The sequence below is a fragment of the Glycine max genome, chromosome 14, assembly GCF_000004515.6.
Source record: "Glycine max cultivar Williams 82 chromosome 14, Glycine_max_v4.0, whole genome shotgun sequence".
Lineage (NCBI taxonomy): Eukaryota > Viridiplantae > Streptophyta > Magnoliopsida > Fabales > Fabaceae > Glycine > Glycine max.
This window is the reverse complement of record NC_038250.2, coordinates 24604567-24630125: the sequence shown is the minus strand read 5'-3', so window position 1 is coordinate 24630125 and position 25559 is coordinate 24604567. Positions and strand designations below refer to the sequence as shown.

At 29.0% G+C, this 25559-nt stretch overlaps 1 protein-coding gene and 1 pseudogene across 3 annotated transcripts; one reads left to right on the top strand and one right to left on the bottom strand.

Moving 5' to 3' along the window:
- Window positions 1-832: 832 nt before the first annotated feature.
- On the top strand, window positions 833-4604 carry LOC106795862 (serine/threonine-protein kinase AFC1-like; annotated as a pseudogene).
- A 1623-nt stretch (window positions 4605-6227) lies between these two features.
- Window positions 6228-23748, bottom strand: LOC100807603 (sulfite exporter TauE/SafE family protein 3). Of its 3 annotated transcripts, none has more exons than XM_041009122.1 (13): window positions 23734-23748; window positions 23083-23294; window positions 20218-20377; window positions 16374-16574; window positions 14833-14897; window positions 14154-14181; window positions 13969-14048; window positions 13713-13799; window positions 13533-13583; window positions 12278-12499; window positions 9993-10086; window positions 9709-9849; window positions 6228-6655 (listed from the first exon to the last, which is right to left on the bottom strand). In XM_041009122.1, the coding sequence occupies exons 2-13, from the start codon at window positions 23275-23277 to the stop codon at window positions 6570-6572; spliced, it is 1410 nt and encodes a 469-aa protein (XP_040865056.1). In that variant the 5' UTR covers window positions 23278-23294; window positions 23734-23748; the 3' UTR covers window positions 6228-6569. The 3 variants fall into 3 exon arrangements, with proteins under 3 accessions (XP_040865056.1, XP_040865055.1, XP_040865057.1); XM_041009121.1 differs by lacking the exon at window positions 23734-23748 and adding an exon at window positions 23441-23617; XM_041009123.1 differs by lacking the exons at window positions 6228-6655; window positions 9709-9849; window positions 9993-10086; window positions 23734-23748 and adding an exon at window positions 10128-10497 and having other exon boundaries at window positions 23083-23624.
- Between the last annotated feature and the right edge of the window lie 1811 nt (window positions 23749-25559).

Below are 25559 nucleotides of genomic sequence, written 5' to 3'. Positions count from 1 at the left end.
TCCATTTTTTATTTATATTATCTTTTCACTTAAATAAATTATTTATTATTTTGTTCTACTTGTATAAATTTTAATTTTTTATACATTTATATACATATGCCAATATGTTAAAATAAAATTTATATATAAAATATAATATATACAATTTTTTATTTACAAAAAATAGAAAATCTTTACTTATTTAGAGAGATGCACATGTTACATGATGTCATATTAATATCTAAATCATTGTGGTAAAATTATATATTTTATGAAAGCATGAAGATAAAATATAACACATTACATACCATATAAAATATAAATAAAAAAATATTAAATTGTTAACCCCAGGTGAAAATCTATTTCTTGTAAAGCTGATCGATCCTGTAGTTGCTTTCAAGTTGATGCCTCCTAACTACTTTTCCTTCCCTAAAAATAATATGACCAAAAATGAAGATATCATATTAAATGTGGTTGGTTTTAGATATTTCCCTAGAAATTAGTCATTTATAAAGTTAGTACGTGGATATATATATATATATATATATATATATATATATATATATATATATATATATATATATATAGTGTATAGAGAGAGAGAGAGAGAGAGAGAGTCTTGGTCTCTATGCTGGTTTCATTTGTGAAGTTGTTGATTCTCCACTCAGCTTGTTATTCAACTTATAGCCGTTGTAGGGGTCTCGTTTCTTTCTTAGTTGTGTTTTTGGGACTTAAAGCCTCGTGTTGACTATAAGAAAAATATTACGCTGATTCACACCAAGAAATATAGATCACGTGAGGGATGTAATGGATTTCGAATAAATTCTATTAATTGATTTTTTTTAATAAAAACCATATCTGTATTGTTTGTAATGCATGAAAAATCGGAATAATATTATAAGATATTTATAAATTTTGTTCATAAATACAATATTAATAAAATATAAATATTAAATTGTTTGATAAGATCGTAAAGAAAAATTATTTATTTTTAATTTTATAATAATTTATCGAACAAATATTTAGGTAAAGTTTTTACTTAGCAGAATTTTATAAGCATGATCTATCTGCATATATTACAGCAATAATGATTTTTCTTTTAGTTTTCACTTGCAAATTGTTTATCAAACTTAAATAAGTTTTATGGTAGAATTTTATACATGCAACTACTGAATGTTGGACATCAAAGAGACAAGAGGCACAGGTAAAGAGTAGAGTATTTATTGGAAAAAATTATTGAGAGCAATTTTAGACTTAATAATATTTTTAACTATACTAAATGATGTTATGTGGTTTATGTAACTGATCTTATTTAGTGAGATAAAATTTTGTTATAGTCTCTCATTATATCTTTTTGTTAAGAGACCGTCTTATTTAAGGTACAATCGAATACTAAATATAAATATGTCTCTCAATTAATATTTAAACCTTGATTTTGTAAGTTGAGAGAGAAGTCATTTATGTTGGATCTAACTCCAGTTAGTATGTAATAATTAATTCTATTGATATTGATTTAAGGAAAGATACATGACAATTTAGTTAGGCCTGTGTCGAATGATTAAAAACAGTTTGCTATTATGCATATTACGTACACTACTAAAAAAAGGCTTTTCACAATGTAGTTTTTATGACGGTCATGATGCAAACGTCTTAAAAATATATATGGTGGTATTTTCATAATTTGAAGTTGTTATAGGAAGACGGTGTTACTCAAACTCGTCTTAAAATTACTTGTTCAACGACGGGTACTGCAACACCATTGTAGAAAGTGCAATGACATTTATTTTATAAAATAAATTATATTTATTTAAAATAATTTAAGACAATGCGGATATGCACCGTCTTTGAAGCCGAGAGAGACAACGACGATGATTTTAAAAATACCGTCTTTAATTGGTTTAATTAAAATTAAAAAATAATGCCCGCGTCTCTTTATCTGCTCTTACTTTACACTCCGAAGGTTCTAGATCGAGAGAAGTAGCTGTGAAGAAAGATGTTTGGTGCTCGTAGGTGAACGGCTTGAAGTTGCTCTACACTGGAATGACGCCATCGGCGATGGCGGAACTTTTCTGAGAACAAGTACTGAGACGAATTTAGATATGTCTTCAGATTATTTAGTAGCCAGGACGCGACCTCGGCCTCCTTGGTGCTGACATCAGCGTCGGTGTCGGAGAAGAAGCAGTGGTGGAAGTTGATCGATGAAGAGGCCTTGACTGAGTGTACGTACTCGAAGAACAGCGTGATGGGGATGCGCTCGTGGCGGCTGGCGAGGGGGTTGGTGGAGTGGATCTCAGAGTCACAGGTGAGGCAGAGAGCGGCAGCGCCGGCCTTGCAGGTCACATGCGTTGACGCCTGCTTGCACACCTCGCAGAGTGCAACGCGCGGGTGGCGCGACACGAGCTTGTTGGCGGCATGAACCTTAGAGTCACAGGTGCCGCAGAGGAACGTCGTGTCGATGCGGCAGTACAAGGTAGCAGTGGCTGATTTGCATGAGTCGAAGAGCTTGGCTTATAGCATTTCTTTGAAGTATATAATTTACTTGATTGACCATATTCAAGAAGTTTTTTTTTTTAGAAAATTGGTATTGAGTTGGAGATGCTTTATTACTTTTTTTTTAGGTGGGTAGTGTGGGAGGGGTTAATTTTGTGTCTTGTTATGAAAATGAACAAGAAGCTTGGATTTTTGAATAAATCATGGTTTAGTTTTTTCTCCATCAGTATGTGCATGTCTTTGTTCTCTGTTATGCTTCTTGCTCTTTAGGAAGGGTAGGAGATTGATCCTCATTCATGTTGCTAATGAATGAGTTGTTAAGTTTAGCTATAGTGGATTGTTTTTATATATGTCCATGTGGGCTTTATTCATGGTTTTGATAACTAAGCAAAAACATTCCTTTCAATGCATTTTAATGGTGTTATCAGGTCTTTGAGAAGCTTGGATCAAGCTTATTTGATTTTCTAAAGAGGAATAAATAATGCCTATTCCCTGTGGATCTTGTTTGGGAATTTGGACGTCAGCTTTTGGAACCTGTAGCATGTCTGTGGATTATTCTTGGCCTTCAGTTTATTTCTCATGTTTCATTAAGTCTCTTGCTTACAAATCAAACCATGCCTTTTTCCTTGGCTTGCTTTCTTTGTCCAGGGATGCAGTGTATCTTGGTTGTGTCTGCTTAATTTAACTTGTTTCTTGTTCTTTATCATATTCAAATATGCACGAACTACTCCTAATCCACACTGACCTGAAGCCAGAAAATATACTTCTTGTTTCCTCTGAATATGTAAAGCTCCCTAGCTATAAGGTATTTAGTATTTTTGGATCCAAACATAATAATGTTTGTAGACTCAGTTATAATATATGATAATCAGAATCATAGCTCCATTGTTTCTACAAGGCATTACAGAGCTTCTTATAGCATTGGCTGCCAAGAATGTTTACTTATTTTTCTATTGCCCTGTGTAAGTGTGTAACATAGAAAATATATGGTGCTTGGGAACAAAAAATTATGGATGATGACTAGGAGAAGTATTTCAACCTGCCAAAATTGTTATGAATAGCTTTCAGCACTTCTCTGGACAAACTTTTCAGGACTACATGTTTGCTTTTAACTTTGTATTATCATGGACTTTTGCTGTTCAATGTATTGGCATGTCTGAGTCCTAGCATTTTTCTTTTTTATTTCATCATGTTGCATACTTTATTATTTATTTTTTACACTATTTTATTTTGGTGCCCTTTTTGTTTCCCTTCTACTTTTATCATTTTCTACCTTTTCTTTAAGGAGATTGCTTGTTGTGACTTTTTTCTAATGTTGATATTATGAGGTGTACTAAGAAAATTAGAAGAGCCAAATCTAGTCATTTTTTTATGTAATGGTGTGCCATTTGTGAGACTGTTTGTCTATTATTTACTAGATTGAGCCTTGTCTGACTAGATGAAATTAGAGACTACTAGGTCTCTAGCATATACTGTGTACTCGTTAATGCATTGCTTGAATGTTTCAGGTCTAGGATGGTCATATCCATGTGATTTGTGGAGTGTTGGATGTATTCTCATCGAACTATGCTCGGTTTGTCTTCCATATCTATCAATATGTATTAGGCATGGCTTGAATATGGAACAACTCGTCTTAGTGTTCTAAATGTGGAAACTTTTGATAGGGTGAAATATTGTTTCAGACTCATGAAAACTTGAAGCATCTGGCAACGATGGAAAGAGTTTTGGGACCTATTCCAGAGCACATGATTTGCAGGTCTAAGTAAGTAGTGAATTTATAGAACGTTCTTTAAATTTTCCCTGCCAGTTTTGTTTGAGGTACATCAAGAGTCATAGCCTTCCAAGTTATGAGTCAATGACTGGGAAAGCCAAAAGCTGATTAGTTATCACTGAATATACTAAATGTAGTAACTTCTTTTTTATTCATTTGCTCTTCAATACATAGCAAGGGTGCAAAAAAATATATCAAGCGAGGATCGTGGCTAAGATGGCCTGAAGGAGTTGTTTCAAGGGAGAGCATTAGTGCTTTGACATTGATGTTGCTGTCAAAGCGGCACATGTTGCTTTCGACTATGGTCCATGGCCCCGTATACCCGGCGCTGTACATTATCATTTCTCCATTTGTTTCTCTATAACTGTTATGAGTTATTAGTATGACAATTAATTTGTGGGTCTCATCAATTTTTTATTGCATTTTTGGTAAGGAATAAAAGTACGTAAGAAAATTTTATTTAAAAATTGAATATAAAATGTCAAAGCATTAATTATTTAATTTATAAAATATTTTTCATTAACGTCAGTTTTAGAATGATATCACAGTGATAACAATTTAATGGAACTTGGTAATGTTGGTTAGATTTTTTCATAGGAATAGTTTTTGAGAAAAAAATAGCAATTAAGATAAATTTAATGATAAATAATATGCAACAATAATTTTTTTTCATTGGTGATAAATAATATGTAACAATATATGTTTATTTGAGTTTTTTCATTTAATTTTGGGGCAATAAGCAAACTTTTGTAACATACTTGTTGCCAATGGGAGTGATTCTTAACTCTCTCTCTCTCTCTCTCTCTATATATATATATATATATATATATATATATAATTATCTGCAATTGAAAATAATTTATTTTGTACTATTGCTTTCACCTAGCTGTTTTAGTTTGATGTATATATATTCTATTTTTATTACTTGGATTTTGCAGGAGAAGTTTGCTACATCAACACCAACCCTTTTATTTAATCTTCAAATATACACACTGTGGTATATATTGTACACTTTTTTTTCCTCATTGAGTTTTCATGGATGCCTAATTGGTTGACTATTTCACATACTTATGCTTGACAAAATAATTATTGAATTTACAATGTTGATTTAGGCCTTTCGGGCTTCCGAGACAAGGATTTGCACTATAGCTTTCTTCCTCAATTCACTCTAGTGTTCTACATCCCAATCAGAGAGTATTCAAAGGTACCATTTCTTTATTGAATGTTCTCCAGATATTAATCATTTTATACAATAATTGACATTGATTCTTTTTTTTTTCTCTTAAAGACAGTTGCAATAGTAGTTTGTAATATTCTTGTGAACACTACAGAAACTGTTTGGGAATAACTTTAAATAACCCAATCATATTCTTAACTATTCTTTGTAATAACTTTAAATAACCCAAACATATACCAACTTGTATTTTGTATGAAATTTTCTTAGGAATTTTTATTTTGTTAATCTCTTATAATTAATATTAAAATTTATTTATAAAATTAATATTTAAGTGATAAATTAAATATAAATAATTTGTGAACGTCGTATTTTGATTTAATCTATCATTTAAATATTTATTTAATAAATAAATTTTACTATTAATATTAATTATAATCATGCTAATATGAATTAAATTATTTTTAATTATTTATATTTTTTATGGGATATCATTTAGAAAAAATATCAATAATTAAAAATAATATTTAATTCAAGGACGGTGCTGACGTAAGCACCGTCTTTGAAAGTTAGCCTTCAACACCGTCTTTGAAGGTTGCTCCCTTTCTAAGACGGTGTTTTTTGACCCGTCATTGAAAGGTTTAACTTTCCTTGACGTGGGTTTCTACGACGGTCAACAATCATCGTTGTATCCTGTTTTTTATCGTCTTAGAAAAGTTTTTTTATAGTAGTGATACAAGTAAATATTTAGACAAAGTTATCATAAAAGAAAGAAACTATAGGTAGCTTGTACGAAATTTAGGACATAAAGAATATTAAAATAACATGATTTCAGTTTCTCAATCTTCAACAGTGTCATCAATACATGTCTTAGCAGCAACAAAAATATAAATGTACATATCATACCTCTTAACAAGAGCCCAGGCACACACAGAGCACAAGTGAGTGTTTGAAATAGTGTCCAACATCTAACATTTTTTTCCTCACAAAAAACCCAGATAAATACATAGAAGCATGTATGCATTGCTTTCAAGTCCACTGTTTTTTACGGGAATCCAAGCATACCTTAAGTCAATTTTGGCGACCTAGGTTCTCTTGGCTCCTTTATTGGGAACTTGAGACAAAACAAAGCATAAAATAATTTAGTGAAATGGGCTATGAATCATATGTGCAGAGGTCATCAAATCCCATATACTCGTGATTTTCAATCTTTTTGACCATTGCTACAATGCCAACTCCACCTAAGGAAATAAATGAAAAACGTTTCATTATTGAAGTGCATGACAAGAGTTAAATATGTTTTAATCCTTTTAAATAGACAATGTTTTCCTCAAAAATTAATAGTCTTCTTTTAATCATTCATTTGTAAAAATATGTCTTACATAGTCCTTATTCGTATAAGTGAAGGACTAAAAGGATGCTATTTTTTGTGAAGAACAAGGACCACATCTTACACATTTCTAAAAACAAAAGATCAAAAGGAGAAAAGTTATTTTTGAGAGACTAAAACTAAAAGTTATTCTATTTACAGGGGACTAAAAAAACATATTTAATTTGCATAATCATATATATTATGCACCATAAAAATGTGAATATAATCTGTTGAACATGTATCAGCAGTTACTTCTTTTGATCAACTTTGTTATTTCCTATCAATTGTTTGATCAAGTTTTTAAGATTAGTTGTTTTGTTTTCTGTTAATTAGTAGATGTAATGTTAATGGTTGTTATTGATTGTTATGTTATTGGTCTGTTATTATTATGTTAGTGGTTGGTTATTACTTAGGAAGTCAATTATTATTGTTTTTTTGTTACAATAAATTTGTATTTAAACACATGATCATTTAGTAGAAAAGTGTGTATTCATCTCCCTTAATTTTGTGAGTTGCGTTGATTTTACAACAAATTGGTATCTAGAACCTTCTTCTTAAGAAGAATATATGAGTGAAATGAATGAAACTCATCACAAAAAAAAGCCTAAACACCTTGTTTCAATTCATCTGATAAATGGATTCTGAAACACCATACACAGCACTAGCACCACCTGTGTTTGATGGTGACAATTATCAAATTTTGGCAGCGAGAATGGAGGCACATTTGGAGGCAAATGATCTCTGGGAAGCTGTTGAAGAAGATTACAAAGTTCTTCCCTTACCAACTAATCGAACAATGACTCAAATAAAAAATCAAAAAGAAAGGAAAGCAAGAAAGTCAAAGGCAAGAGCTACTTTGTTTGCTACCGTCTCAAAAGAAATTTTCACTAGAATCATAACCATCAAATCAGCATATGACATCTGGAGTTTACTCTAGAATAAATATGAAGGAGATGAAAATATTAAAGGAATGCAAACCCTAAATCTGGTTAGAGATTTTGAGATGTAGAAAATGAAGGAGTTTGAAACAATTAAAGAGTATGTTAACAAGCTTCTTAGCATTGCTAACAAAGTAAGATTGCTTGGTTCAATTGTTTGTAGCAACATGTTTTACAAGAAAGAGCTCAAGTGAATGTTGGCTAGCGGATAGTGGTTGTACCAACCACATGACCCATGATCAAGAGCTTTTTAGAGAGTTGGACAAATCACAGGTATCAAAACTTAGAATTGGCAATGGTGATCTTATCACTGTGGAAGGAAATAGAACTATAGCCATTGAAAGTTATACAGGTACAAAATTAATTTATGATGTTTTGAATGTACCTAAGATTCATCAAAACTTGCTAAGTGTGGGACAATTGATTGAGAAGGGGATTAAAGTCATCTTTGAAAATGAGCATTGTTTGATTAAAGATATCAACAACAAAGAAATTTTCAATATCAAAATGAGAGACAAAAGTTTCTCATTTGATCAATTGAAGGAGGAGCAAACAACCTATCCAATTACTGTAAATAATACAAAAGTTTGACACAGAAGATTAGGCCATTTTCATCATACAGCTATTGAGGAACAATGCGCAATCTCACTCGGTCATTATGCAATGAATGCTTTAAATAATGCATATTCTGCTATGAAGAGAACATCGTCAGTGTATTCAAAAGAAATGAACCAATGACTTTCATCCTCTAAAGCCTTAGAGGTAAAAAAAAATAGAGTTGGAGATTGAATCACAATTTATGAATGAAACTCATTTAGAATTGAATAATAACATTGAACATTCAATCCAAAATGAAAAAAAAAAAAAAAGATCCATTGTAAAAGAAAGGATGTGTTAATGGGTGAATTGGAACAACTTCTTGCTTTAGTTAAACAAAAAGAAATGAAGATAGCAAACAATGACTCTAATTTAGAAGCTATAGAAATAAGATAAATAAAGTTGTCTCTGGATTTAAAGAGATACAATCAAGCATTGATGTCAAGTATGAAAAATTGCAATTTGTCCTTGCTCAAGTGAAATTAAAGATTGAAACTTTGGCTCTGAAGAAGGAGGAAATTGATAAGTTTCTCATTCTTAAAGAAGAAATGGGAGCAAGACTTAGGAAATTTGCTCGGATTTCTACAGAGAAAGTTGAAGGATATCGTGAAATTGTTAAACTAAGAAGTTTGATGTCATTTATATTGAAATCTAGGGAGGACAAACTGACACTTGTAAAGAATGAGAAAAATATTTTTGGAGATGTGAAATTGTTTCAACAGGAGGTTTTTGTCACAAAAGCTTCGTTGCAAGAACTATCTTCAAGGAAGTCCAGCATCCAACAAGGTATAACATCCTTCAAGCATAGGATTATTTTCATAGATACAAGAGTCCCAGAACTAGGAGCAGAAAAGAATGTTGCTACTGCTGCAAGAAATTTCAAGGAGGCTACACGAATAACTACGGAAGCAAAGTCACCATGTGTTGAAAAAGAGAACATTCAGATAGACATGGATACGACTATATTAAATCTTAAGCTAACGAGAGAGAAACTTGGACTTGTCGACCATTGATACAAGGAGGAGTGTTGAACGTATATCAACAGTTGCCTATTAGTTTGTTATTTTCTATTAATTGTTCAACCAAGTTTTTAGGATTAATTGTTCAACCAAGTTTTTAGGATTAATTGTTTTATTTTCTGTTACTTAGTAGTTGTTATGTTAATGTTTGTTATTGATTGCTATGTTAGTGGTTTGTTATTGTTATATTAGTAGTTGATTATTATTTAGGAAATTAGTTATTATTGTTTCTTTCTGTTACAATAAATCTATATTTAAACAGATGCACATTCAAAAAAAAAAGTGTGCATCCATCTCCCTTAATTTTGTGAATTAGGCTTACTTTACAACATAACCAAACCAAATTAAGAGAGAATCACAAGGCCTACCTAGTGAGACTGCGCTGACAAGTATTGTGAAGGCTAGAACAAAGATGATTAGAGATGCTCTCCCAAGCACATCGATCAGCTTTCTCACAATATGCTGCCCTACAATTGCTGAAATAGCAGCAACCGCAATAAAGTACAGAGCTGTGCAAAAATCCACATAATGCATTAGTGTTAGAGCAATAAATTGTACCATATATATCAATTTAGCCAGAATGTAATCCAATTTATAAAAGGCACAAGAATGAAAGTTACAAAGATGGAGGTAGAAGTTCAGAAGAACAAACCATAAGGAACTGGAAAACGTTTGAGCAGGTAGTATTCTACAACAGACATAGATGAGGAAAAGGTCATGGCAAAGGTGGCTGTGGCACTTGAAACCTACACACATGACATCAAATGTTGAAGCCAGTTGATAGAAAAAGTCCAACTCATATGGCTTGCTTCATAAATTGATTTTATTGTATCAAAGAGGGAGGTTGTTGTTGTATGGGAGGAATAAGGCAAAGAAATAGAAGAATAAAGTTTATAACAGCAAGCGTATCAAGCAAGTTGCAGCTTGATTCTAACAAAAATCTCTGCTGGCTCATTGTGTTTCATGTGTGAATGTGAATCAGCTAGTATTTTTCTAATCCAAATTGGTTGATCCACCATGGCATTTGTGCTACATATTCTTATGCTTTAGCAATACTTTGAGCCACGACTTCTTGCTTCTTTGAACACCAAGAGAACACTGTGGATCCAAAAATGACTTCTTGCTTCCTCATATGTTCAATGGATCCCACCCAATCACTAATAGAATAAACAAAAAGTTTAGTATTCCGACAAGTATACATAATACCATAATTTTCGGTCCCATTGATAGATCTCATGATTATTTTGACATATTGAAAATGTACTTCACTAGCACAATACTTAAATCTTGAAAGCAAACTTATAACAAACATTATGCTAGGTCTAGAGGCTGAAAGATACATCAAGCAATCAATCAAGCCCTTATATTGACTTTCATCAATCTTTTCAATCTTTGCCAAATTTCTTCTTTTTATTAACTGTATCAATACTTTTTGCAATCTTCTATGTGAAACATCTTAAGGATTTATTTTGCATACTTCCTTTGGTTTATGAAAATTCCATCACTTTAATCTTGCTTCACCTCCTGATGCAATCAAAGATAAAGTTCCTTTCGAGTAGGAGTGACTCCAGAAGAATTAAGGAAGAAGACAGGTAATTTTGAGTTTTCAAGTCTCTGCTTTTCTCATTTCATTCATCATATTTGTAAGCATTACATTTCCAGATTATTTGATCCAGTGTCACGTGGCAAGCTGATATCGCTAGATGCATAACAGAATTAGATTCTCCCCCTAACCGCATACAGTTGTAATTAAAACTATTATATGAATTCCTATGATTTATTTATTCAATATGTAAAAGCTGGATATCAACTGATATTTCTTATAATCCTTCCACCAAACAAGCCTAGTCTTCACTCGTTGAGATCTTACAAAATTGGGCTCATTGGCAGCTACAGGCCCACCTTCATCTTGATTCAGAGACTCACTCAGCCCATTTTCCTGCACTTGGACCGTTTCTTCTGAAATTGTCGTATCACCTCCATGCCCAAAATGTAAGACACGAAGCCAAGGTTTGTCATCTCAAATAGTTAGAGCATTTCAGCTTTGAATTCTCCCACCAAGATCTCATTAGTTACTGTCACAAACATGTCATCAAGATGAACAGAAACTACAAGTAAATTACCACATTCTTCTTTGACATATAAGATAGCTTCACTTGGAGAGTGTTAACAAATCCAAGCCCCTGAAGATACTCATCAAACATGTTGTACCAGGCCGTTGGAGCTTGATTAAGACCATTTAAGGCCTTCTTCAACTAATAGACCTTCTCCTCCTGTCCCTTAACTTTGCAACCCTCAGGCTACTCTACATACATTTATTCTTCAAGATATTCATCAGAAAAGTTGATTTTACATCCAATTGATATACCTTCCATGCATTTGGGCAACTAAAGCAAGAAACATCCTTATTGTGTCCAGCGTGTGCATAACTTTCTGAAAAGTCCACTCCAAATATTTGACTACATCCCTTTATCGCCAATTAATATTTACCTTCCTATCTTGAGATCTTCACCAGCTACCAAGTATAATTTTTCTGGATCATTCTAAACTCTTTTTCATTGCTTTAATCCTCTTGTTATCCTTCCTGGCTTCTTTAAATTCAGCTAATTTAATTACTTTTGGTTCTTATATCAACACAAACATTTTAATTCCTTCACTTCAGAACTACTTGCTATGGTCCCTACACATACTTTTTAATCCATTTTAGTCTCTGCCGTTCAAAATTATAAGAATTGAAAGTGTATGTGTAGAGACAAATATGAATTAGTGTATTTAGCAGGACTAACATGAATAATTTCCAGGTATAGGAACTAAAAAATGTAAAGATTGTGCAAGTAATTAAAATAAACAAAGAAAAAAGCAACATTTGTTTCCCAAACATTCCTTAGTCATATAAATGTACCATTTCTCATGTCATGAAGGATAATCATAACTAACCTGAGGTGGGACTCCCAGCTCCAAAAAGAGTGGCCCCATTACGAATCCTCCACCTATTCCCAGTAAGCCACCAACTATTCCAGCCAATACACCAAAGATACAATATATAGTTAGCTGCTGAGAAGTAAAAGTTTTCCCTTGATCTCCCACTGAAGAAATTTGTCTCCGTCCTTTATACAAGGAAGCTGCCTCATATCCAGATACCCCAACTGAAATTGGAATCTGCATGCATGACATGCATGGAAAGCATGCATTAAACAGAATCTATAACATGGAATCTGCATAAGTTGGGACTGATATCCCAATATATTTTCAAAACAAATAAGCATTATTTATAACATTCGAGTATCCAGATTAGCTGTGAAAAAAATATTTCAATAATCAAATTATAATAAATTATTATTATAATTAGTTATATAAATAAGTTTTATACTTAGAACTAATAGAAAAATATTTTAAAATGATCTAATATCTAAAAAATACTTGTAATAAACAAGTTAAGGAACGGAATTATCCATTGATAGTAGTCATTGATGTGAATTATTATTGATTTTTTTCAATAACTAATTTTTGTTCAAGAATCTGGCTAACCAACTAATTTTATTGGAGTCTTACATTCCAATCAGGTTTTTTATCTATAAAACTCGAAGTTGAGATTCAGACTTTACTCGAACCAACAAAATGTTAATAATTAACTTTATATTTTAAAATAATTCATAAAAAACTAAACAAATAATTTTCAATGATGGAATATGAAAAAAGTTTTTAAACAAATTTTTTTTATTATAAAAAAACACTATTTAGAGTATGTTTGGATTTTTTTTTTACAATTTACTTAAACTTATAGCATAAAATACTTGTGAAAGTATTTGAAAGAAAGTATAAAAATAACTTTTAATATGTTCATAAGTGATTTATGTGAAAACAATTTAATTTAATTTTCTATTTAATTATAAAAATAATTGATACATAAATACTTATATGATAAGCATTTTCCAATAAATCCTTAATTAAGTTGTTTTCTCAACTAAACCCTTAATTATAATCTCAAAAATTTTACACATAATTAAAAAATTATAATAATTTTTTATTATTATTTTTGATAAATTTGTTTAATATATCAGCTTCTCTAAGAATAACTGTAATCTTCAGAAAAAACAATTTCATCACAAAATTTTAATGTTACAAATAGACTAGATTTAAGAATCAAGAAAAAACAAAAAAACAAAAAGATATTAGCTTTGAGGCCAATTACCTGCAACATGTTCAGTACCCAATATATTGTTGAACATTTGCTTGTCTGGTTCTGTTGCCATTACCAATAGGAAATGTTTAGGAGTCAAATTAGAAAGATTCCAGGGTACAGACTGATCTTTTGTAGAACATGTTAATTACTGACATGGGAATTCAAGTAATTACTAAGAAAGTAACAAACCATGGCAATCTGTATTCCAAGGAATGAAACCCAAACAAAAACAAGAAGTCCAAACTCCTTCCAGTACACATTTTCAAGCATAGACACCTGCAATGTTTATAATTAATCAGATAAGAGTTATATAGTTGGTTTGTTAATAAAGGAAAGAAGAAGGGGACTCTTTCACTAACAAAAATTAAAAATTAACAACTAATATCATCAGATAAAAATAGTTGAACTACATCCTATCCATAGTTACAAACTAGAGTATAATGACCTCCTCGTTTCTGGTGTCCTTTGCAATGTCACTGCCAGGTCCACTGGGAATTGGTGTGTATTCTACTTCAGAACCAACACCTTCAAAGGGAAAAATTGTACGTAAATACTGACAACAAAAAGGAAAATGATCCTGGACAACTTCATTATGTTTGGTAAATTGTAATTATTAGTTTCTTTACTCACCATTTGTCGCTTGTTTCCTAGCATCTTCCTATAAAGAAACAAGAGAGGTTCAGACAATAAGCAATGAACTTCTTTAGTGTGTTACCACTTACCAGTAAAATTCCTGATTAAATTACTCACAATAATCAATGATCAATATATTAGAAAAAATGCATAAGTGAATTCTTGATAAATTTGATGTGTTCCTTCTTTTATTTGCATTTGTAATTTCAATTACAAGTAGAGTGTGTTTGGATGGAGAAATTTAAAATTCTGAGAAATTTTAAATTCTAAAAATTTCAAATACTTCAATTGAAATTCTTTTATTTTCAAAATTTTGTGTTTGGATAAAAAAAATTAAAATTATGAGGATGAAAAAAATGAATGAAAAAAAAGAGAAAATATAATTGGTGTGCTAGTTATACGTGTTCCTCTGTTTAGGAGGTCAGGAAGTGTTTCTTGAAGAAGACTCTAAAAAGAGAATTTCAATTTAGGAAATTGAAATTCTAGATTTTTAGTTGTTTAAAATTCTGTTTTAAAATTCCAAAATTTTAAATTTTTCATAAAAAACATCAAAACAAATGAATTCTAAATTACAGAAATTCAAATTCTCTAATAAATTACGTTCCTCAGTTAAAATTCTCTATCCAAACGCACTCGTAGGGAAAACTCATATATACATGTCTCAATTAAATGTCACCTCTTTCATTATGGTTTCCTTTTTCCATGTTTCAACACCCTTGAAGAATGCTTTTGTGGATGTTCCTGCAAACCAAAGGTGTATAAAAAAAAAAAAGCATGTTTGACTTAAAGTTTGGGTTAAACTTAAATTTTGTAAAAAAACAAAAATCAAGTCTTATTTCTTGAAAACTGAGTTTTCAGAAAAGAAATAAAATTACTCTCAAACATATTTTAGAATACTTCTGTTTAAAATCTAAATACACCCTTAATTATATATATATATATATATATATATATATATATATATATATATATATATATATTAGGATAATCTATAATAATCTATTAAAAGAAAAGGTATTAATTAGAATGACTATTTTTATTTTAGAATTAGATGATAATATTTAACTATTATTTATCTCTTTCTAATTTTATTATTAAAAATTTTATTTTCTTTTTATATTTTTTCTTGTAAAGATAATGAACTTCTTTATTTTTAGATAGATATATTTTATTTCTCTTTTATAGTCTTTATATTACAAAATTAAGTAATATATTCTTTCTCTTTTTAGATAAAATATTTGAATATGATTTATTTTTCTTTTCAATAGTATTTGTTTATCATCCAATAGTGCTACAAAACTTTATTAGCCATCCTTTTATATTTATATTGTTTTGTTATAAATGATTTGAAAATTAAATATAAATATTTATTAATATTTTCGAATGTGGTAAAGCTAAATTATAAACATTATAAGGGTTTCACAGTTTGATATTTGAGATAGACTAATAACTATTTTCTTAGTTTCTTATGTTCTTTTGTGGTAATTAGGTATCGAGTTGCACTAAAGATTTATTAAGAATTGATTTTAGTGCGTGACTAGTATCATGACATGATATGAAAGCATATTCTTTTTAAATGGTTCTCCACTACTATTGTCTAGTGAGTAACAGTTCTTTTTTTATAACATAAACTAATAAAATATATTTTTTACGACTAAAAGTTTAAATAAATTAGATCTTTAAGACACATTAGAATTAGGGTAATCCTCAAAACTTAAAGAATACTTGACGGTGTCAACATATTACTCACAAATAAGAAATAAGGTCCTCTTATTAAGAGTGAGAATTGAAGTCTGAGATATGAGTCTATTCTTTACCCACTGTTGATCATTAATATTTATCATAAATCTAAAAGTTCTTCATGACATGCGAAACCATGATCATTATTTATAATATTAAATTTTATTTCGTTTAAATATATTTCAATTAATGTTTTTGAAAAATTACTAATAAAATTAATATTTGAATATTTCATAAAAAAATTATATATATATATATATATATATATATATATATATAAAAATTAAAATTGACCCCCCAAACATAAAGGTCCGTAGACAAAGAATAAAGAGATTAAAAATAATATTATTATTTTTAAGTTTTAAGTTTAGAAATTAAAAATAAAAAGTTTTTGTAACTATAAAAGACCAATTATGAATAATTACTTACACCAAACAAAAATCACTAAACAAAGTCACAGCTAAGCAAAACCATTACCTAAAAAGAGAACAAGAAGCAGCATTGTGACCATCCAGTCAGCAACTACGACATTGAAGGCCACTCCAATGCTAATGCCAAGCATGAGCATTGGTTGAATGAGCAGTGCCAAATCATAGTCGATGATGGGCAAATCCAGTGTGGGGTGCCTTAGATTAAGATTATAGTAAACAGTTGACAAAGCTGCACCCATTATCATACCTGATACAAACACAACACTGGTGATTCAAAGGTATATAGTGGGTGGCATCAATCTCTTTGATTCAAAAGTTTTTTTTTTTAATTAGTAAAGGTTAGTTTTTAGTTTGTTAATTTTTTATAGCAACAAGATTTGAATAGATGATTTCTTTCCTCTTGTAAACTCTTTTCACCACTAAATTAATCTTATATCTTTCTTATCACAGTTGATTTAAGAAATTTTAAAATAACTTCAAATATTAAATGATGTGAAATCATGTGTCAACAAAACATAGCATTATGATTTCTTTCAAATCAAGATATACACTAAATTTATAAAAAAGTTTAATGTTTATGTACTGAAAATAGTTTTATACCGTCATTCAATTATAAATTACTATTTAAATTACTTTAAAATAATTATTTTAAAAGTTAACAAATTTATCATACATAATTAGGTTGTGATCATGAGAATGAATGCGTAAAAAAATTTATAGACTCATTATATGATCTTTTTTCTCTTTATAAGATATATAGTAAACATTAAAACATATATTAACTTTTATGCAAAATAATCTATCAATAAACAGATGTCTATTGCATGGACATAGGTCCTCTTAAATAAGTTATGGGTCAGTTTGGTTAAGATTAAAAATATTGATAAAGGTTACAGATTATTTAATAAATAAAAATATTTTTTAAAGACCCAAATCAGATAGATTTATTACCTTTATATTTTATTAGGGAGTCTCTAAATTTTTAAATAATAAAAAAATATAAATTAAATAAAGTTAATAAAAAAATGAAATAATAAAAAATTAATAATATAAAATAGTGAAAAGTTAATATAAGTTACAAAAAAATTTAAAATTTAAGAAATAATTTAAAAGTAAAATTATCCAATAACATATAAATAATTCTCATTAATATATAAATACTATGCTCGGCCCTACTCACGTAATCACGTTGTATCTTTTATAGAAAATTGCTTTAGGCACCCTGCTTTTTTGTTGGGACACCAACATAGCACGTGAAATTCCAATTTTGTTCTTTTTGTAAAATTGATGAGTCGAATATGTGACTTTTACATTATTAGTACGACGCTCTAACCAATTGAGCTAATAGAATAATTATGTTATAAAAATAATTAATGTTTCTATATATAACACTAAAATTTCTAATGTATATTTAATGCACATGTAAATTTACATAATAAATTTTGTAATAATTAATTTTTATCTAATAATTAATTTTTGTACATATATAAATTGTAAATAAAAATCATAAGTTTAATAAAAATTTACATATGTAAAAAATACATTATTAACATAAATCTACTAATGTATTTTTTATCTTATTATAGTTAATTTTAATCTAATAATGTATCTATTTTACATATATAAACATCTAAATACATCATTCAATTAAATACCAAATTTTTTTAATTTTTAATCAATGTAATAAACATCAAAATATATCATTCAATTAAATATCATTTTTTTTAATTATCAATTGATGAAATAAAATTTGTTTAATTATCAATTGTTGTAATAAACATCTAAATACATCATTTAGTTAAATACCAAATTTGTTTAACTATTAATTACTGTAATAAATATCAAATTTTTTTAATTATCAAATTTTGTAAATAAATTAAATATGTAAAAAATTCTAATAAATTATAATTTTAAAAAATTCTAAATAAATTATAATTTTTAAAAAAATTCAAAACATACGAATTGACAATCCTTATGATTCATACGGATTAACATTTCATATTCGTATGAACCATATAGATTGCCAACTCGTATGTTTTGAAAAAAAATTATGCACCTCTTCTTTTCCGTCAATGAAAAACCACTGAACTTTATTGTTTGTTCGTAAATAACGTATGTACACCGCCAGAAACAACAAACACTCGGAAAAGAATGCTAACGGAAGGAAGTTACACTAAGAGAGTGCGGTTTTACGAAAAAAAGGCACTGCAAAAATGAAAAACCTATTTTGCTATTTATTACAAAAAATACCCATAAGGGCATTTTTGGTATTTTAGAAAACTACTGGGTGTACCAACAATTTGCTCTTTTATATAATTTGCAGGCAAGTCAAGAGCACCGGCTTGTTGGGGTTGGCCCACTCAATTTAAAAATCTTGCTATTTACATCCTCATTTTCTAAGCACACCCCATAGCTTTCTTTCTATCTCTCAATTATCCATTGTACATTTTTCTTAAAGAAGACATCTTTTGCTTTTAAAAAATGTCTTTCCATAATTATATATATCTGTTCTAAAAATATATCTCTAAAATTATGATTCATAATTCTAGAGATATTTTTGGAATAAGTATATAATTTTTTAATAAAACATCTCATAAGAATTAAGATGAAAAATAAATAAAAAATGATAAAAACTTATCTTATACTCATATTTGTTAGTCTCATTTTTAACCTAATATTAGTGTTTTTTAATCATATATAAAATCTTATTTATATCTTATCTTTATTATTCTTTAAATCCTAATTTTAAACTATTTTTTACCATATATTCATTATATAATATTGCATTTTATCCTTATTATACAATATTTTGCATTTTCCTTCATGTGACAATACGTTTCCAGGTACATTCATCACTAACTTCATGTGGCACTAAATTGTAGATGTACACTCAGATTATAAAATGAATGAACATGCTTAAAGGAAAGAAATCATTGCCAAAATCTTGGTTTTGTAATTAAGGTCTATAGTATATGAAGTTAGTGATAAATGTGGCTTGAAATGTAGTGTCACATGAAGGAAAACACAAAATATTGTATAGTAATGACGAAAACACAATATTATATGATAAATATATGATGAAGATAGTTTAAAATTAGGATTTAAAGAATAATAAAGATAAGATGAAAATAAGATTTTAGATAGTATTTAAAGAATATTAATGATAGGATGAAAATAAGACTAACAAACATAAGTATAAAATAAGCGTTTGTTTTTTTTTTTCATCAACCATCTTAGTTCTTAAGTATTTTATCAAAAAATATATACATATTCTGGAAGTATATCTCTGGAACTATGAATCATAGTTCTGGAGATACATTTCTGGAATAGGTTTATGTAATTCTTGAAAGACATTTCTAGAAAACAAAAGGGATGTACTTCTTTAAGAAAAAAAGGATATGATGGGTAATTGAGTGGTAGAAATGGGATACTCAGGTGTACTTAGGAAAAATAAGGATGAATATAGAAAGAGCCATAATTCACATACAAGTAACAAGTATCTGGATATGATAAAATAAAGGAAATAATTTTTGTATCTCCTGTTTTTGTTGCTGTACTTCTTTTATTTAGTTTAATTTTAATGTATTGTGAGTGTAAAAGTCAATGAAAATTCTATATATAATAGTTTGGTGTTAGATAAGCATAGAAATCTTTTATACTTTTGTAATTGAGTTCAAGCATTAAAGGTCGAATTTATAATAATTCACATACTATTCACAACATCTTGTATATTATTACTGAATATATTATTTACTATTTTTTATATTAGTTTTGCAATTTTGAAAATTAAACTATTGCAAAAATAAGAAAAAACTGTGAAGAAGGAAAAAGAAAGAAAATTGAAACAATTAGTGTAAGTTTAGGGGCAAATTATGTGGTTGAACTCTTACATTTTGAGATAGCTGTGGAGGATTTTGCATCAAAGCCAATAATAAGGCTGAGCATAGGAACGAATATGCCACCACCACCAACACCACCTACACTTCCAAATGCTGCTCCAAAGAATCCAACAATGGTACCCAAGATAATTTGCCACCCAAATTCCATGTCCTGCAAAAATAAGCTCCACTTTAAGCATGACTATTAAAAATATAAGGCATCACCTAATTTCATATTTGTTTTGATGAAAAGTTTCAAAGGTTAGCTAATTTGTCACCAATTTAATTTTAAGGAATAATTTGATAATAAAATACTTTGAAGACTGACATAACAATATCTAGATATCTAAAGCACTAATATATGCGTTAAGGGTATTCTCTAGTCAATGTTAAATAAGGCAAGTGACAGATCTAGAATCCTAAGTCAATGATTAATTATATTTTTGTTTCTCTATTTTTTTAACTTCAATTTAGTTTCTAAACCAAATTTTTTATCCTTATACTTTTTCTCTTTAATAATGTAACTTATCACACCATCGAAGCATCTGATGATACAATCTTTATAATTTTTGTTTGGAAAATTATATTTTTAATCCCTCATGTGTATCTAGTTATTTGTCAAACTCCTAAATGATAAATGATATCACAAGTCAATAAATTACCAACCTAACTATTACATAATCAATTAATATTATTACTTAATATCAGATACTAAAACCATGGGATCAACAATACTAAAATTTTGATATAGGGATTATAAGTAAAATTTGTGAAGTTAAGAGACAAAAACATCATTAACCCAAAACTTAATAATAATTATTATAAAAAAATAAAAATAAAATGTGAGATGCAATGAAATGTCTATTTGAATATAAAAGGTAAACATACCTAATGAGCTAAAAAAACAAAAGATAAGAAAAACTTGAAAGACAAAATTTGACAAGAGCTGAAACATTGAGACCAACGGGTTCTAATTATAAAAATAAGGAGTGGAAAAAATAATAATACTCTATGTTTTTTTTTTTTTGTCAAAGTTAGAGGATATATTTGCACCTAAAGTTGTGAAAGTCAGCCGAATTGAGTGAGCCAACCACAAGTTCGACCAAATCAGGTTCAAAAAAGTTTAAATTTTTATAAAACTAGCAAAATATGAACCCGACTCACTTAACAAATGCGGGGCAAACGGATTCAAACCAGATTAAGCCAACTTGGTTCATTTAACTAACTTAGAAATATAAAATATTTACTAAAATATAATAGAATAGTAAGAATAAGAAGTGTATAGTAAAATATAGTATTCTTGAACTATGACTAATGTTTAAATTTTATTTTAAGATTATGATCTTTTAAGATTTTTTGAATGATAATTATTTATGAGACATTGGAATGGTTATTTTAATGTTAATATTAGATGCTTGAATGGTTATTTGAGACATTTATCCATTAGTTGTATTTGTATTTCAATCATTTGAATATCTTTGATGGAAAGAATTACTTTCTTTATTTAAAAAAGGAAAAAATGTTTTAATTTTTTATTTATAATTTTTTTAACAATTTAGTGAGACAACCCACCAATTTGTGGTGGATCAGGTTGAGTTGGTATTTTCATTACTCACTTAAAGGTAAGTTGGATTGGCACTTATTAATAAGATTTTAAGTAAAAATTAGTGATTACCTAATAAATATTAATATATTATCCTATTTATAATTCTATATATGTTTTCACTATTTTTATCATTGTTATGAAAATCAAGAGCAATGAGTCAAAGGTCAAAGAAGTGATGAGTCACTTATTGGTCTAGTTGACCCAGTATATATATTAAAAAAATAAAAAATATATATAATATAACTAATAAAATATGATGAATCCATAGTCTATATTTCAATATTAGATACTTATTTATTACTATAAATTATTTTGTTAGGTATTATCATTAAATTACTTAGAAAACTCTTGTTATTTTCTATAGTTAAATACAAAAATTGTCAAATGATCATGAGCAAATATGATGAAGATGTATAAAATGCATTAATATTAAATTATATAAAGATCATGATAATTATTAGTTATTATATATTTTTATTAAGATTAAAATAGTATTATAAGAGCATATTATGCATTAGTATTTAATAATTAACTATTAATATTTTAACATGTTTTAGGAATGAATTGGAAAAAAAAAAGTTAAAAAATGATGGATCGGCCAATCCAATTTGGGTCTTTGGTTTTTTCAAACTGAATTGATCTGGCTCAACTGCATTCCCTGTCTCATGGCCTAATCAGACCGAACTAGCTATGCCACCGGTCAGATTTGCAAATTATGCTTTCCGGCGATTAATTATTTCAGAACTAATTATGCCACCACTGATAAACAATTGTAATATTAAAAATTGAAAACAAAATATAGTAAACAAATTTAATTACAATTATTTAATAAATAATTTGACACCCCTAAATATTTAAAAAATAAAATTCAAACAAAATTATTAGAATTTTATTAAATTATTTTTCATTCATTAATTAATTTTTCATCTTAAAATTTACTTTTCAGTCTAGATAAATAATTAAATATCAAGTATATCTTTCGTTTTTATGAGAGAATCAAGTACAATGTTTTGGTCACGCGTCTAAAAAAAAATAATCTTAATTCTCTTCAAATTGATACTTGAAGAATAAGGAGCTAAAATTTTTTATAATTATATCAAATTTCAAAGAATCGAACCTTAAACAGAAAACTCATAATTTATTTATTTTTTTAAAAAAACACCTTGATTTCTCTTTCATTTTCACTCAAGAAAGTTATTTTTTTTAAAAAAAAAAAGACAAAAATAATAGACAAAAACACATGAACTAGAAGAAGGAAATGACAAACTCACTGGCCAAACGTGTTGATAACCTGATTCCCCTGGTTGCCATAAGAAGTTCACTGCTTTGCTAATGAAACTGCCTTCATATCTCTGTGAATTATCCAACAACATAGGCCCTTCCACCTTCAAAATTGTTCTATCTCCCCAAACAAACACCAAAACCGATGCAAAGTGTAATATCAACCACATCCACTTCGACCCCATTTTTAGCTTTTTTTTTCCTGAAACAAATAATTTCTTTTAACTAAGAACTTCACTTGCAAGTGTTTTGGTTCTCCTTTCTCAAAAAGCCAACAAAAAAAAAAAAAAAGAGCCAATGAAACGATGAACCGAAGAAAAAGGTGGTACGAATTGGGGAAAGATCAACCTCGTGAGAAAACTTCACTCTTTTGGTATATGAAAAAATAAAAATAAAAATGAAAATAAGGAGATGATAATCGGAGAAAGAAAATATATGCAAACAACTATGGAAATATGGAAATAATATTTAAAAGGAAAAAAAGACAAGACGGAAAGGAGTGAATGGAGGAATGCCAAATAAGAAAGACCACGACCCAGGTAATAGCTATCACAAATTAATGCTTGGTGTTGACTGGTGCACCCAGCTCCCCATGAAAAGACAAAAATATCCCGTGTGTTTTTAAAAAAAATTTTACACACCATGTCATTGAAATTGATCCGCATAAAAAAAAATTAATCTGTCGGTGGCATAGATGATCCGTAGGAAAGAGTATTTATGGCACAAGGCCCATGAAGCCCAAATGCCGAAACCTTATTGCTTTAGATATCAATGGAGGAGTTGATGAGATGCTTTATCTTCTGGGTGTGACATAGATCGCCACAAATTGCCCCAAACATCATCATTGTGAGCATGCAAAGGGACACATTCTGAAACGCTGGTAGTCGCACCTCCCAAGAACATTTATTGCAACACAAATAAAAAGTTGTATCATTTTGAATCGTAACAATCACATCTTAACAGTAGGGAAATAGTTTCCCAAATAGTCTATTGCACAAACCCAACCGGGGAACTCATCAATGCCACCTTCATTTTACCAAAGAAAAAATTCTTCTTGGATGCCCATACTTACAAATACACGATCAACTATCTGTTTGACGTCAAAATTTGCATGTGAGATCCAAACTCGGGTTGCTTTAGATCAAACTAGATTTAGATTTCATTTGAAATAGAACCAATATAAATATTTTGAGTAATTTTCTCTAAACCCTTCATCTCTTTACTTTCTTGCTTATGGTTCTTTGTGGTTAAAGTTATAATTTGATTTCAATATGTTAATTGCATCTTAAAACTGAATTTGAGAACATAAGGCAATTTGATAAAGCTTTTCAACTTCTAAATCAACAAGGGATTACGATTAAAGGGGATCTTGCAAAAAGTGTAATCACATTTTTAGAAAAGCTTTTGAAAATCAATTCAACCCCTCTTGGTTATTTTCCTTAATTAAGCCATTATATCTAGCACTTATGTATGATAAACAATCTGGGCACTTATCATACCCCATCCCCAGCATTCATAACTTTAGCTATTAATTGTCCTCAACAAACTCGAGGCTTAGGGGATTATGTACTAGATTAATTGAATACCTCCCGGGCATCCCTCATATGTGAGTAAACCTCGACCCAACACACAAACATAAATAAGGAAAGTGGGAAAGTATGCTAAAAATAACAATGGCTATGTCAACATATCTCTATGATATGGTTGGATTCGCCCTAGATATTTACCCTTAAAGATCAGATAATCTTATCTTTCGCTAAATAAAGAGATCATCACCAAATATATAACGAGGTCTTCACATATATAGCTAGAGGTTAGACACACTTTTTAGTCACTCTTGCACACATGCTTAATTACTAGTACATCATCTTTACTTGAGCATAAGAGGATCATTGTAGGTACCCTTTCCGTCATCACCAAGGAACTAGGAAGTACACACGAAAGAAAAAAAGGAAGAGACTGTGCAACAACAAGAGAAAGAAGGTACTCGTACCTAATTGCATGTATAAATTGACAAAAAAAAGTTAATGGAAACATTTAAGTGCTTTTATGTGAAATTATTTTTTATTAATGTAAATTTGTATTCATATGATTCAAATAGAAATAGAAATCTTATTGCATTGTATAAAATCTTCAACTCCTATCATTTTTGTTTTTACTTTCCCCTGGTATTTATTTTAGAAGATCTTATTTTAAGTTTGATCATATAATAAACATGAGCACTTAACATATGAGATAGATTGTGATACAAATATTAATATGAGATATAATAATTTATATATTAATACATATTTTAAAAATTTAGTCAACAATTTTTTCACATTCAATTAAAGATAATTTTTAGTAAGGATAAAGATATTTAACTATATATTTTTTACTGCTACATAAGTATGATTATTAAGTTGTGTAAATTTATATTTAATAATGTATGTTTAAAGAGTTATATTACTATTAACTATATAATAAC

Excerpts from the sequence above, each read along its gene's own strand:
- LOC100807603 (XM_041009122.1), bottom strand. The coding sequence starts at position 23,277 with ATGGGGTCGAAGTGGATGTGGTTGATATTACACTTTGCATCGGTTTTG. Across the intron at positions 14,898-16,373 it reads GCTTCTTGTTCTCTTTTTAG|GAACATCCACAAAAGCATTC; the intron begins GTAATGGTTTTG and ends TTTGGTTTGCAG. Across the intron at positions 9,850-9,992 it reads ACGTTTTCCAGTTCCTTATG|CTCTGTACTTTATTGCGGTT; the intron begins GTTTGTTCTTCT and ends ATTTTTGCACAG.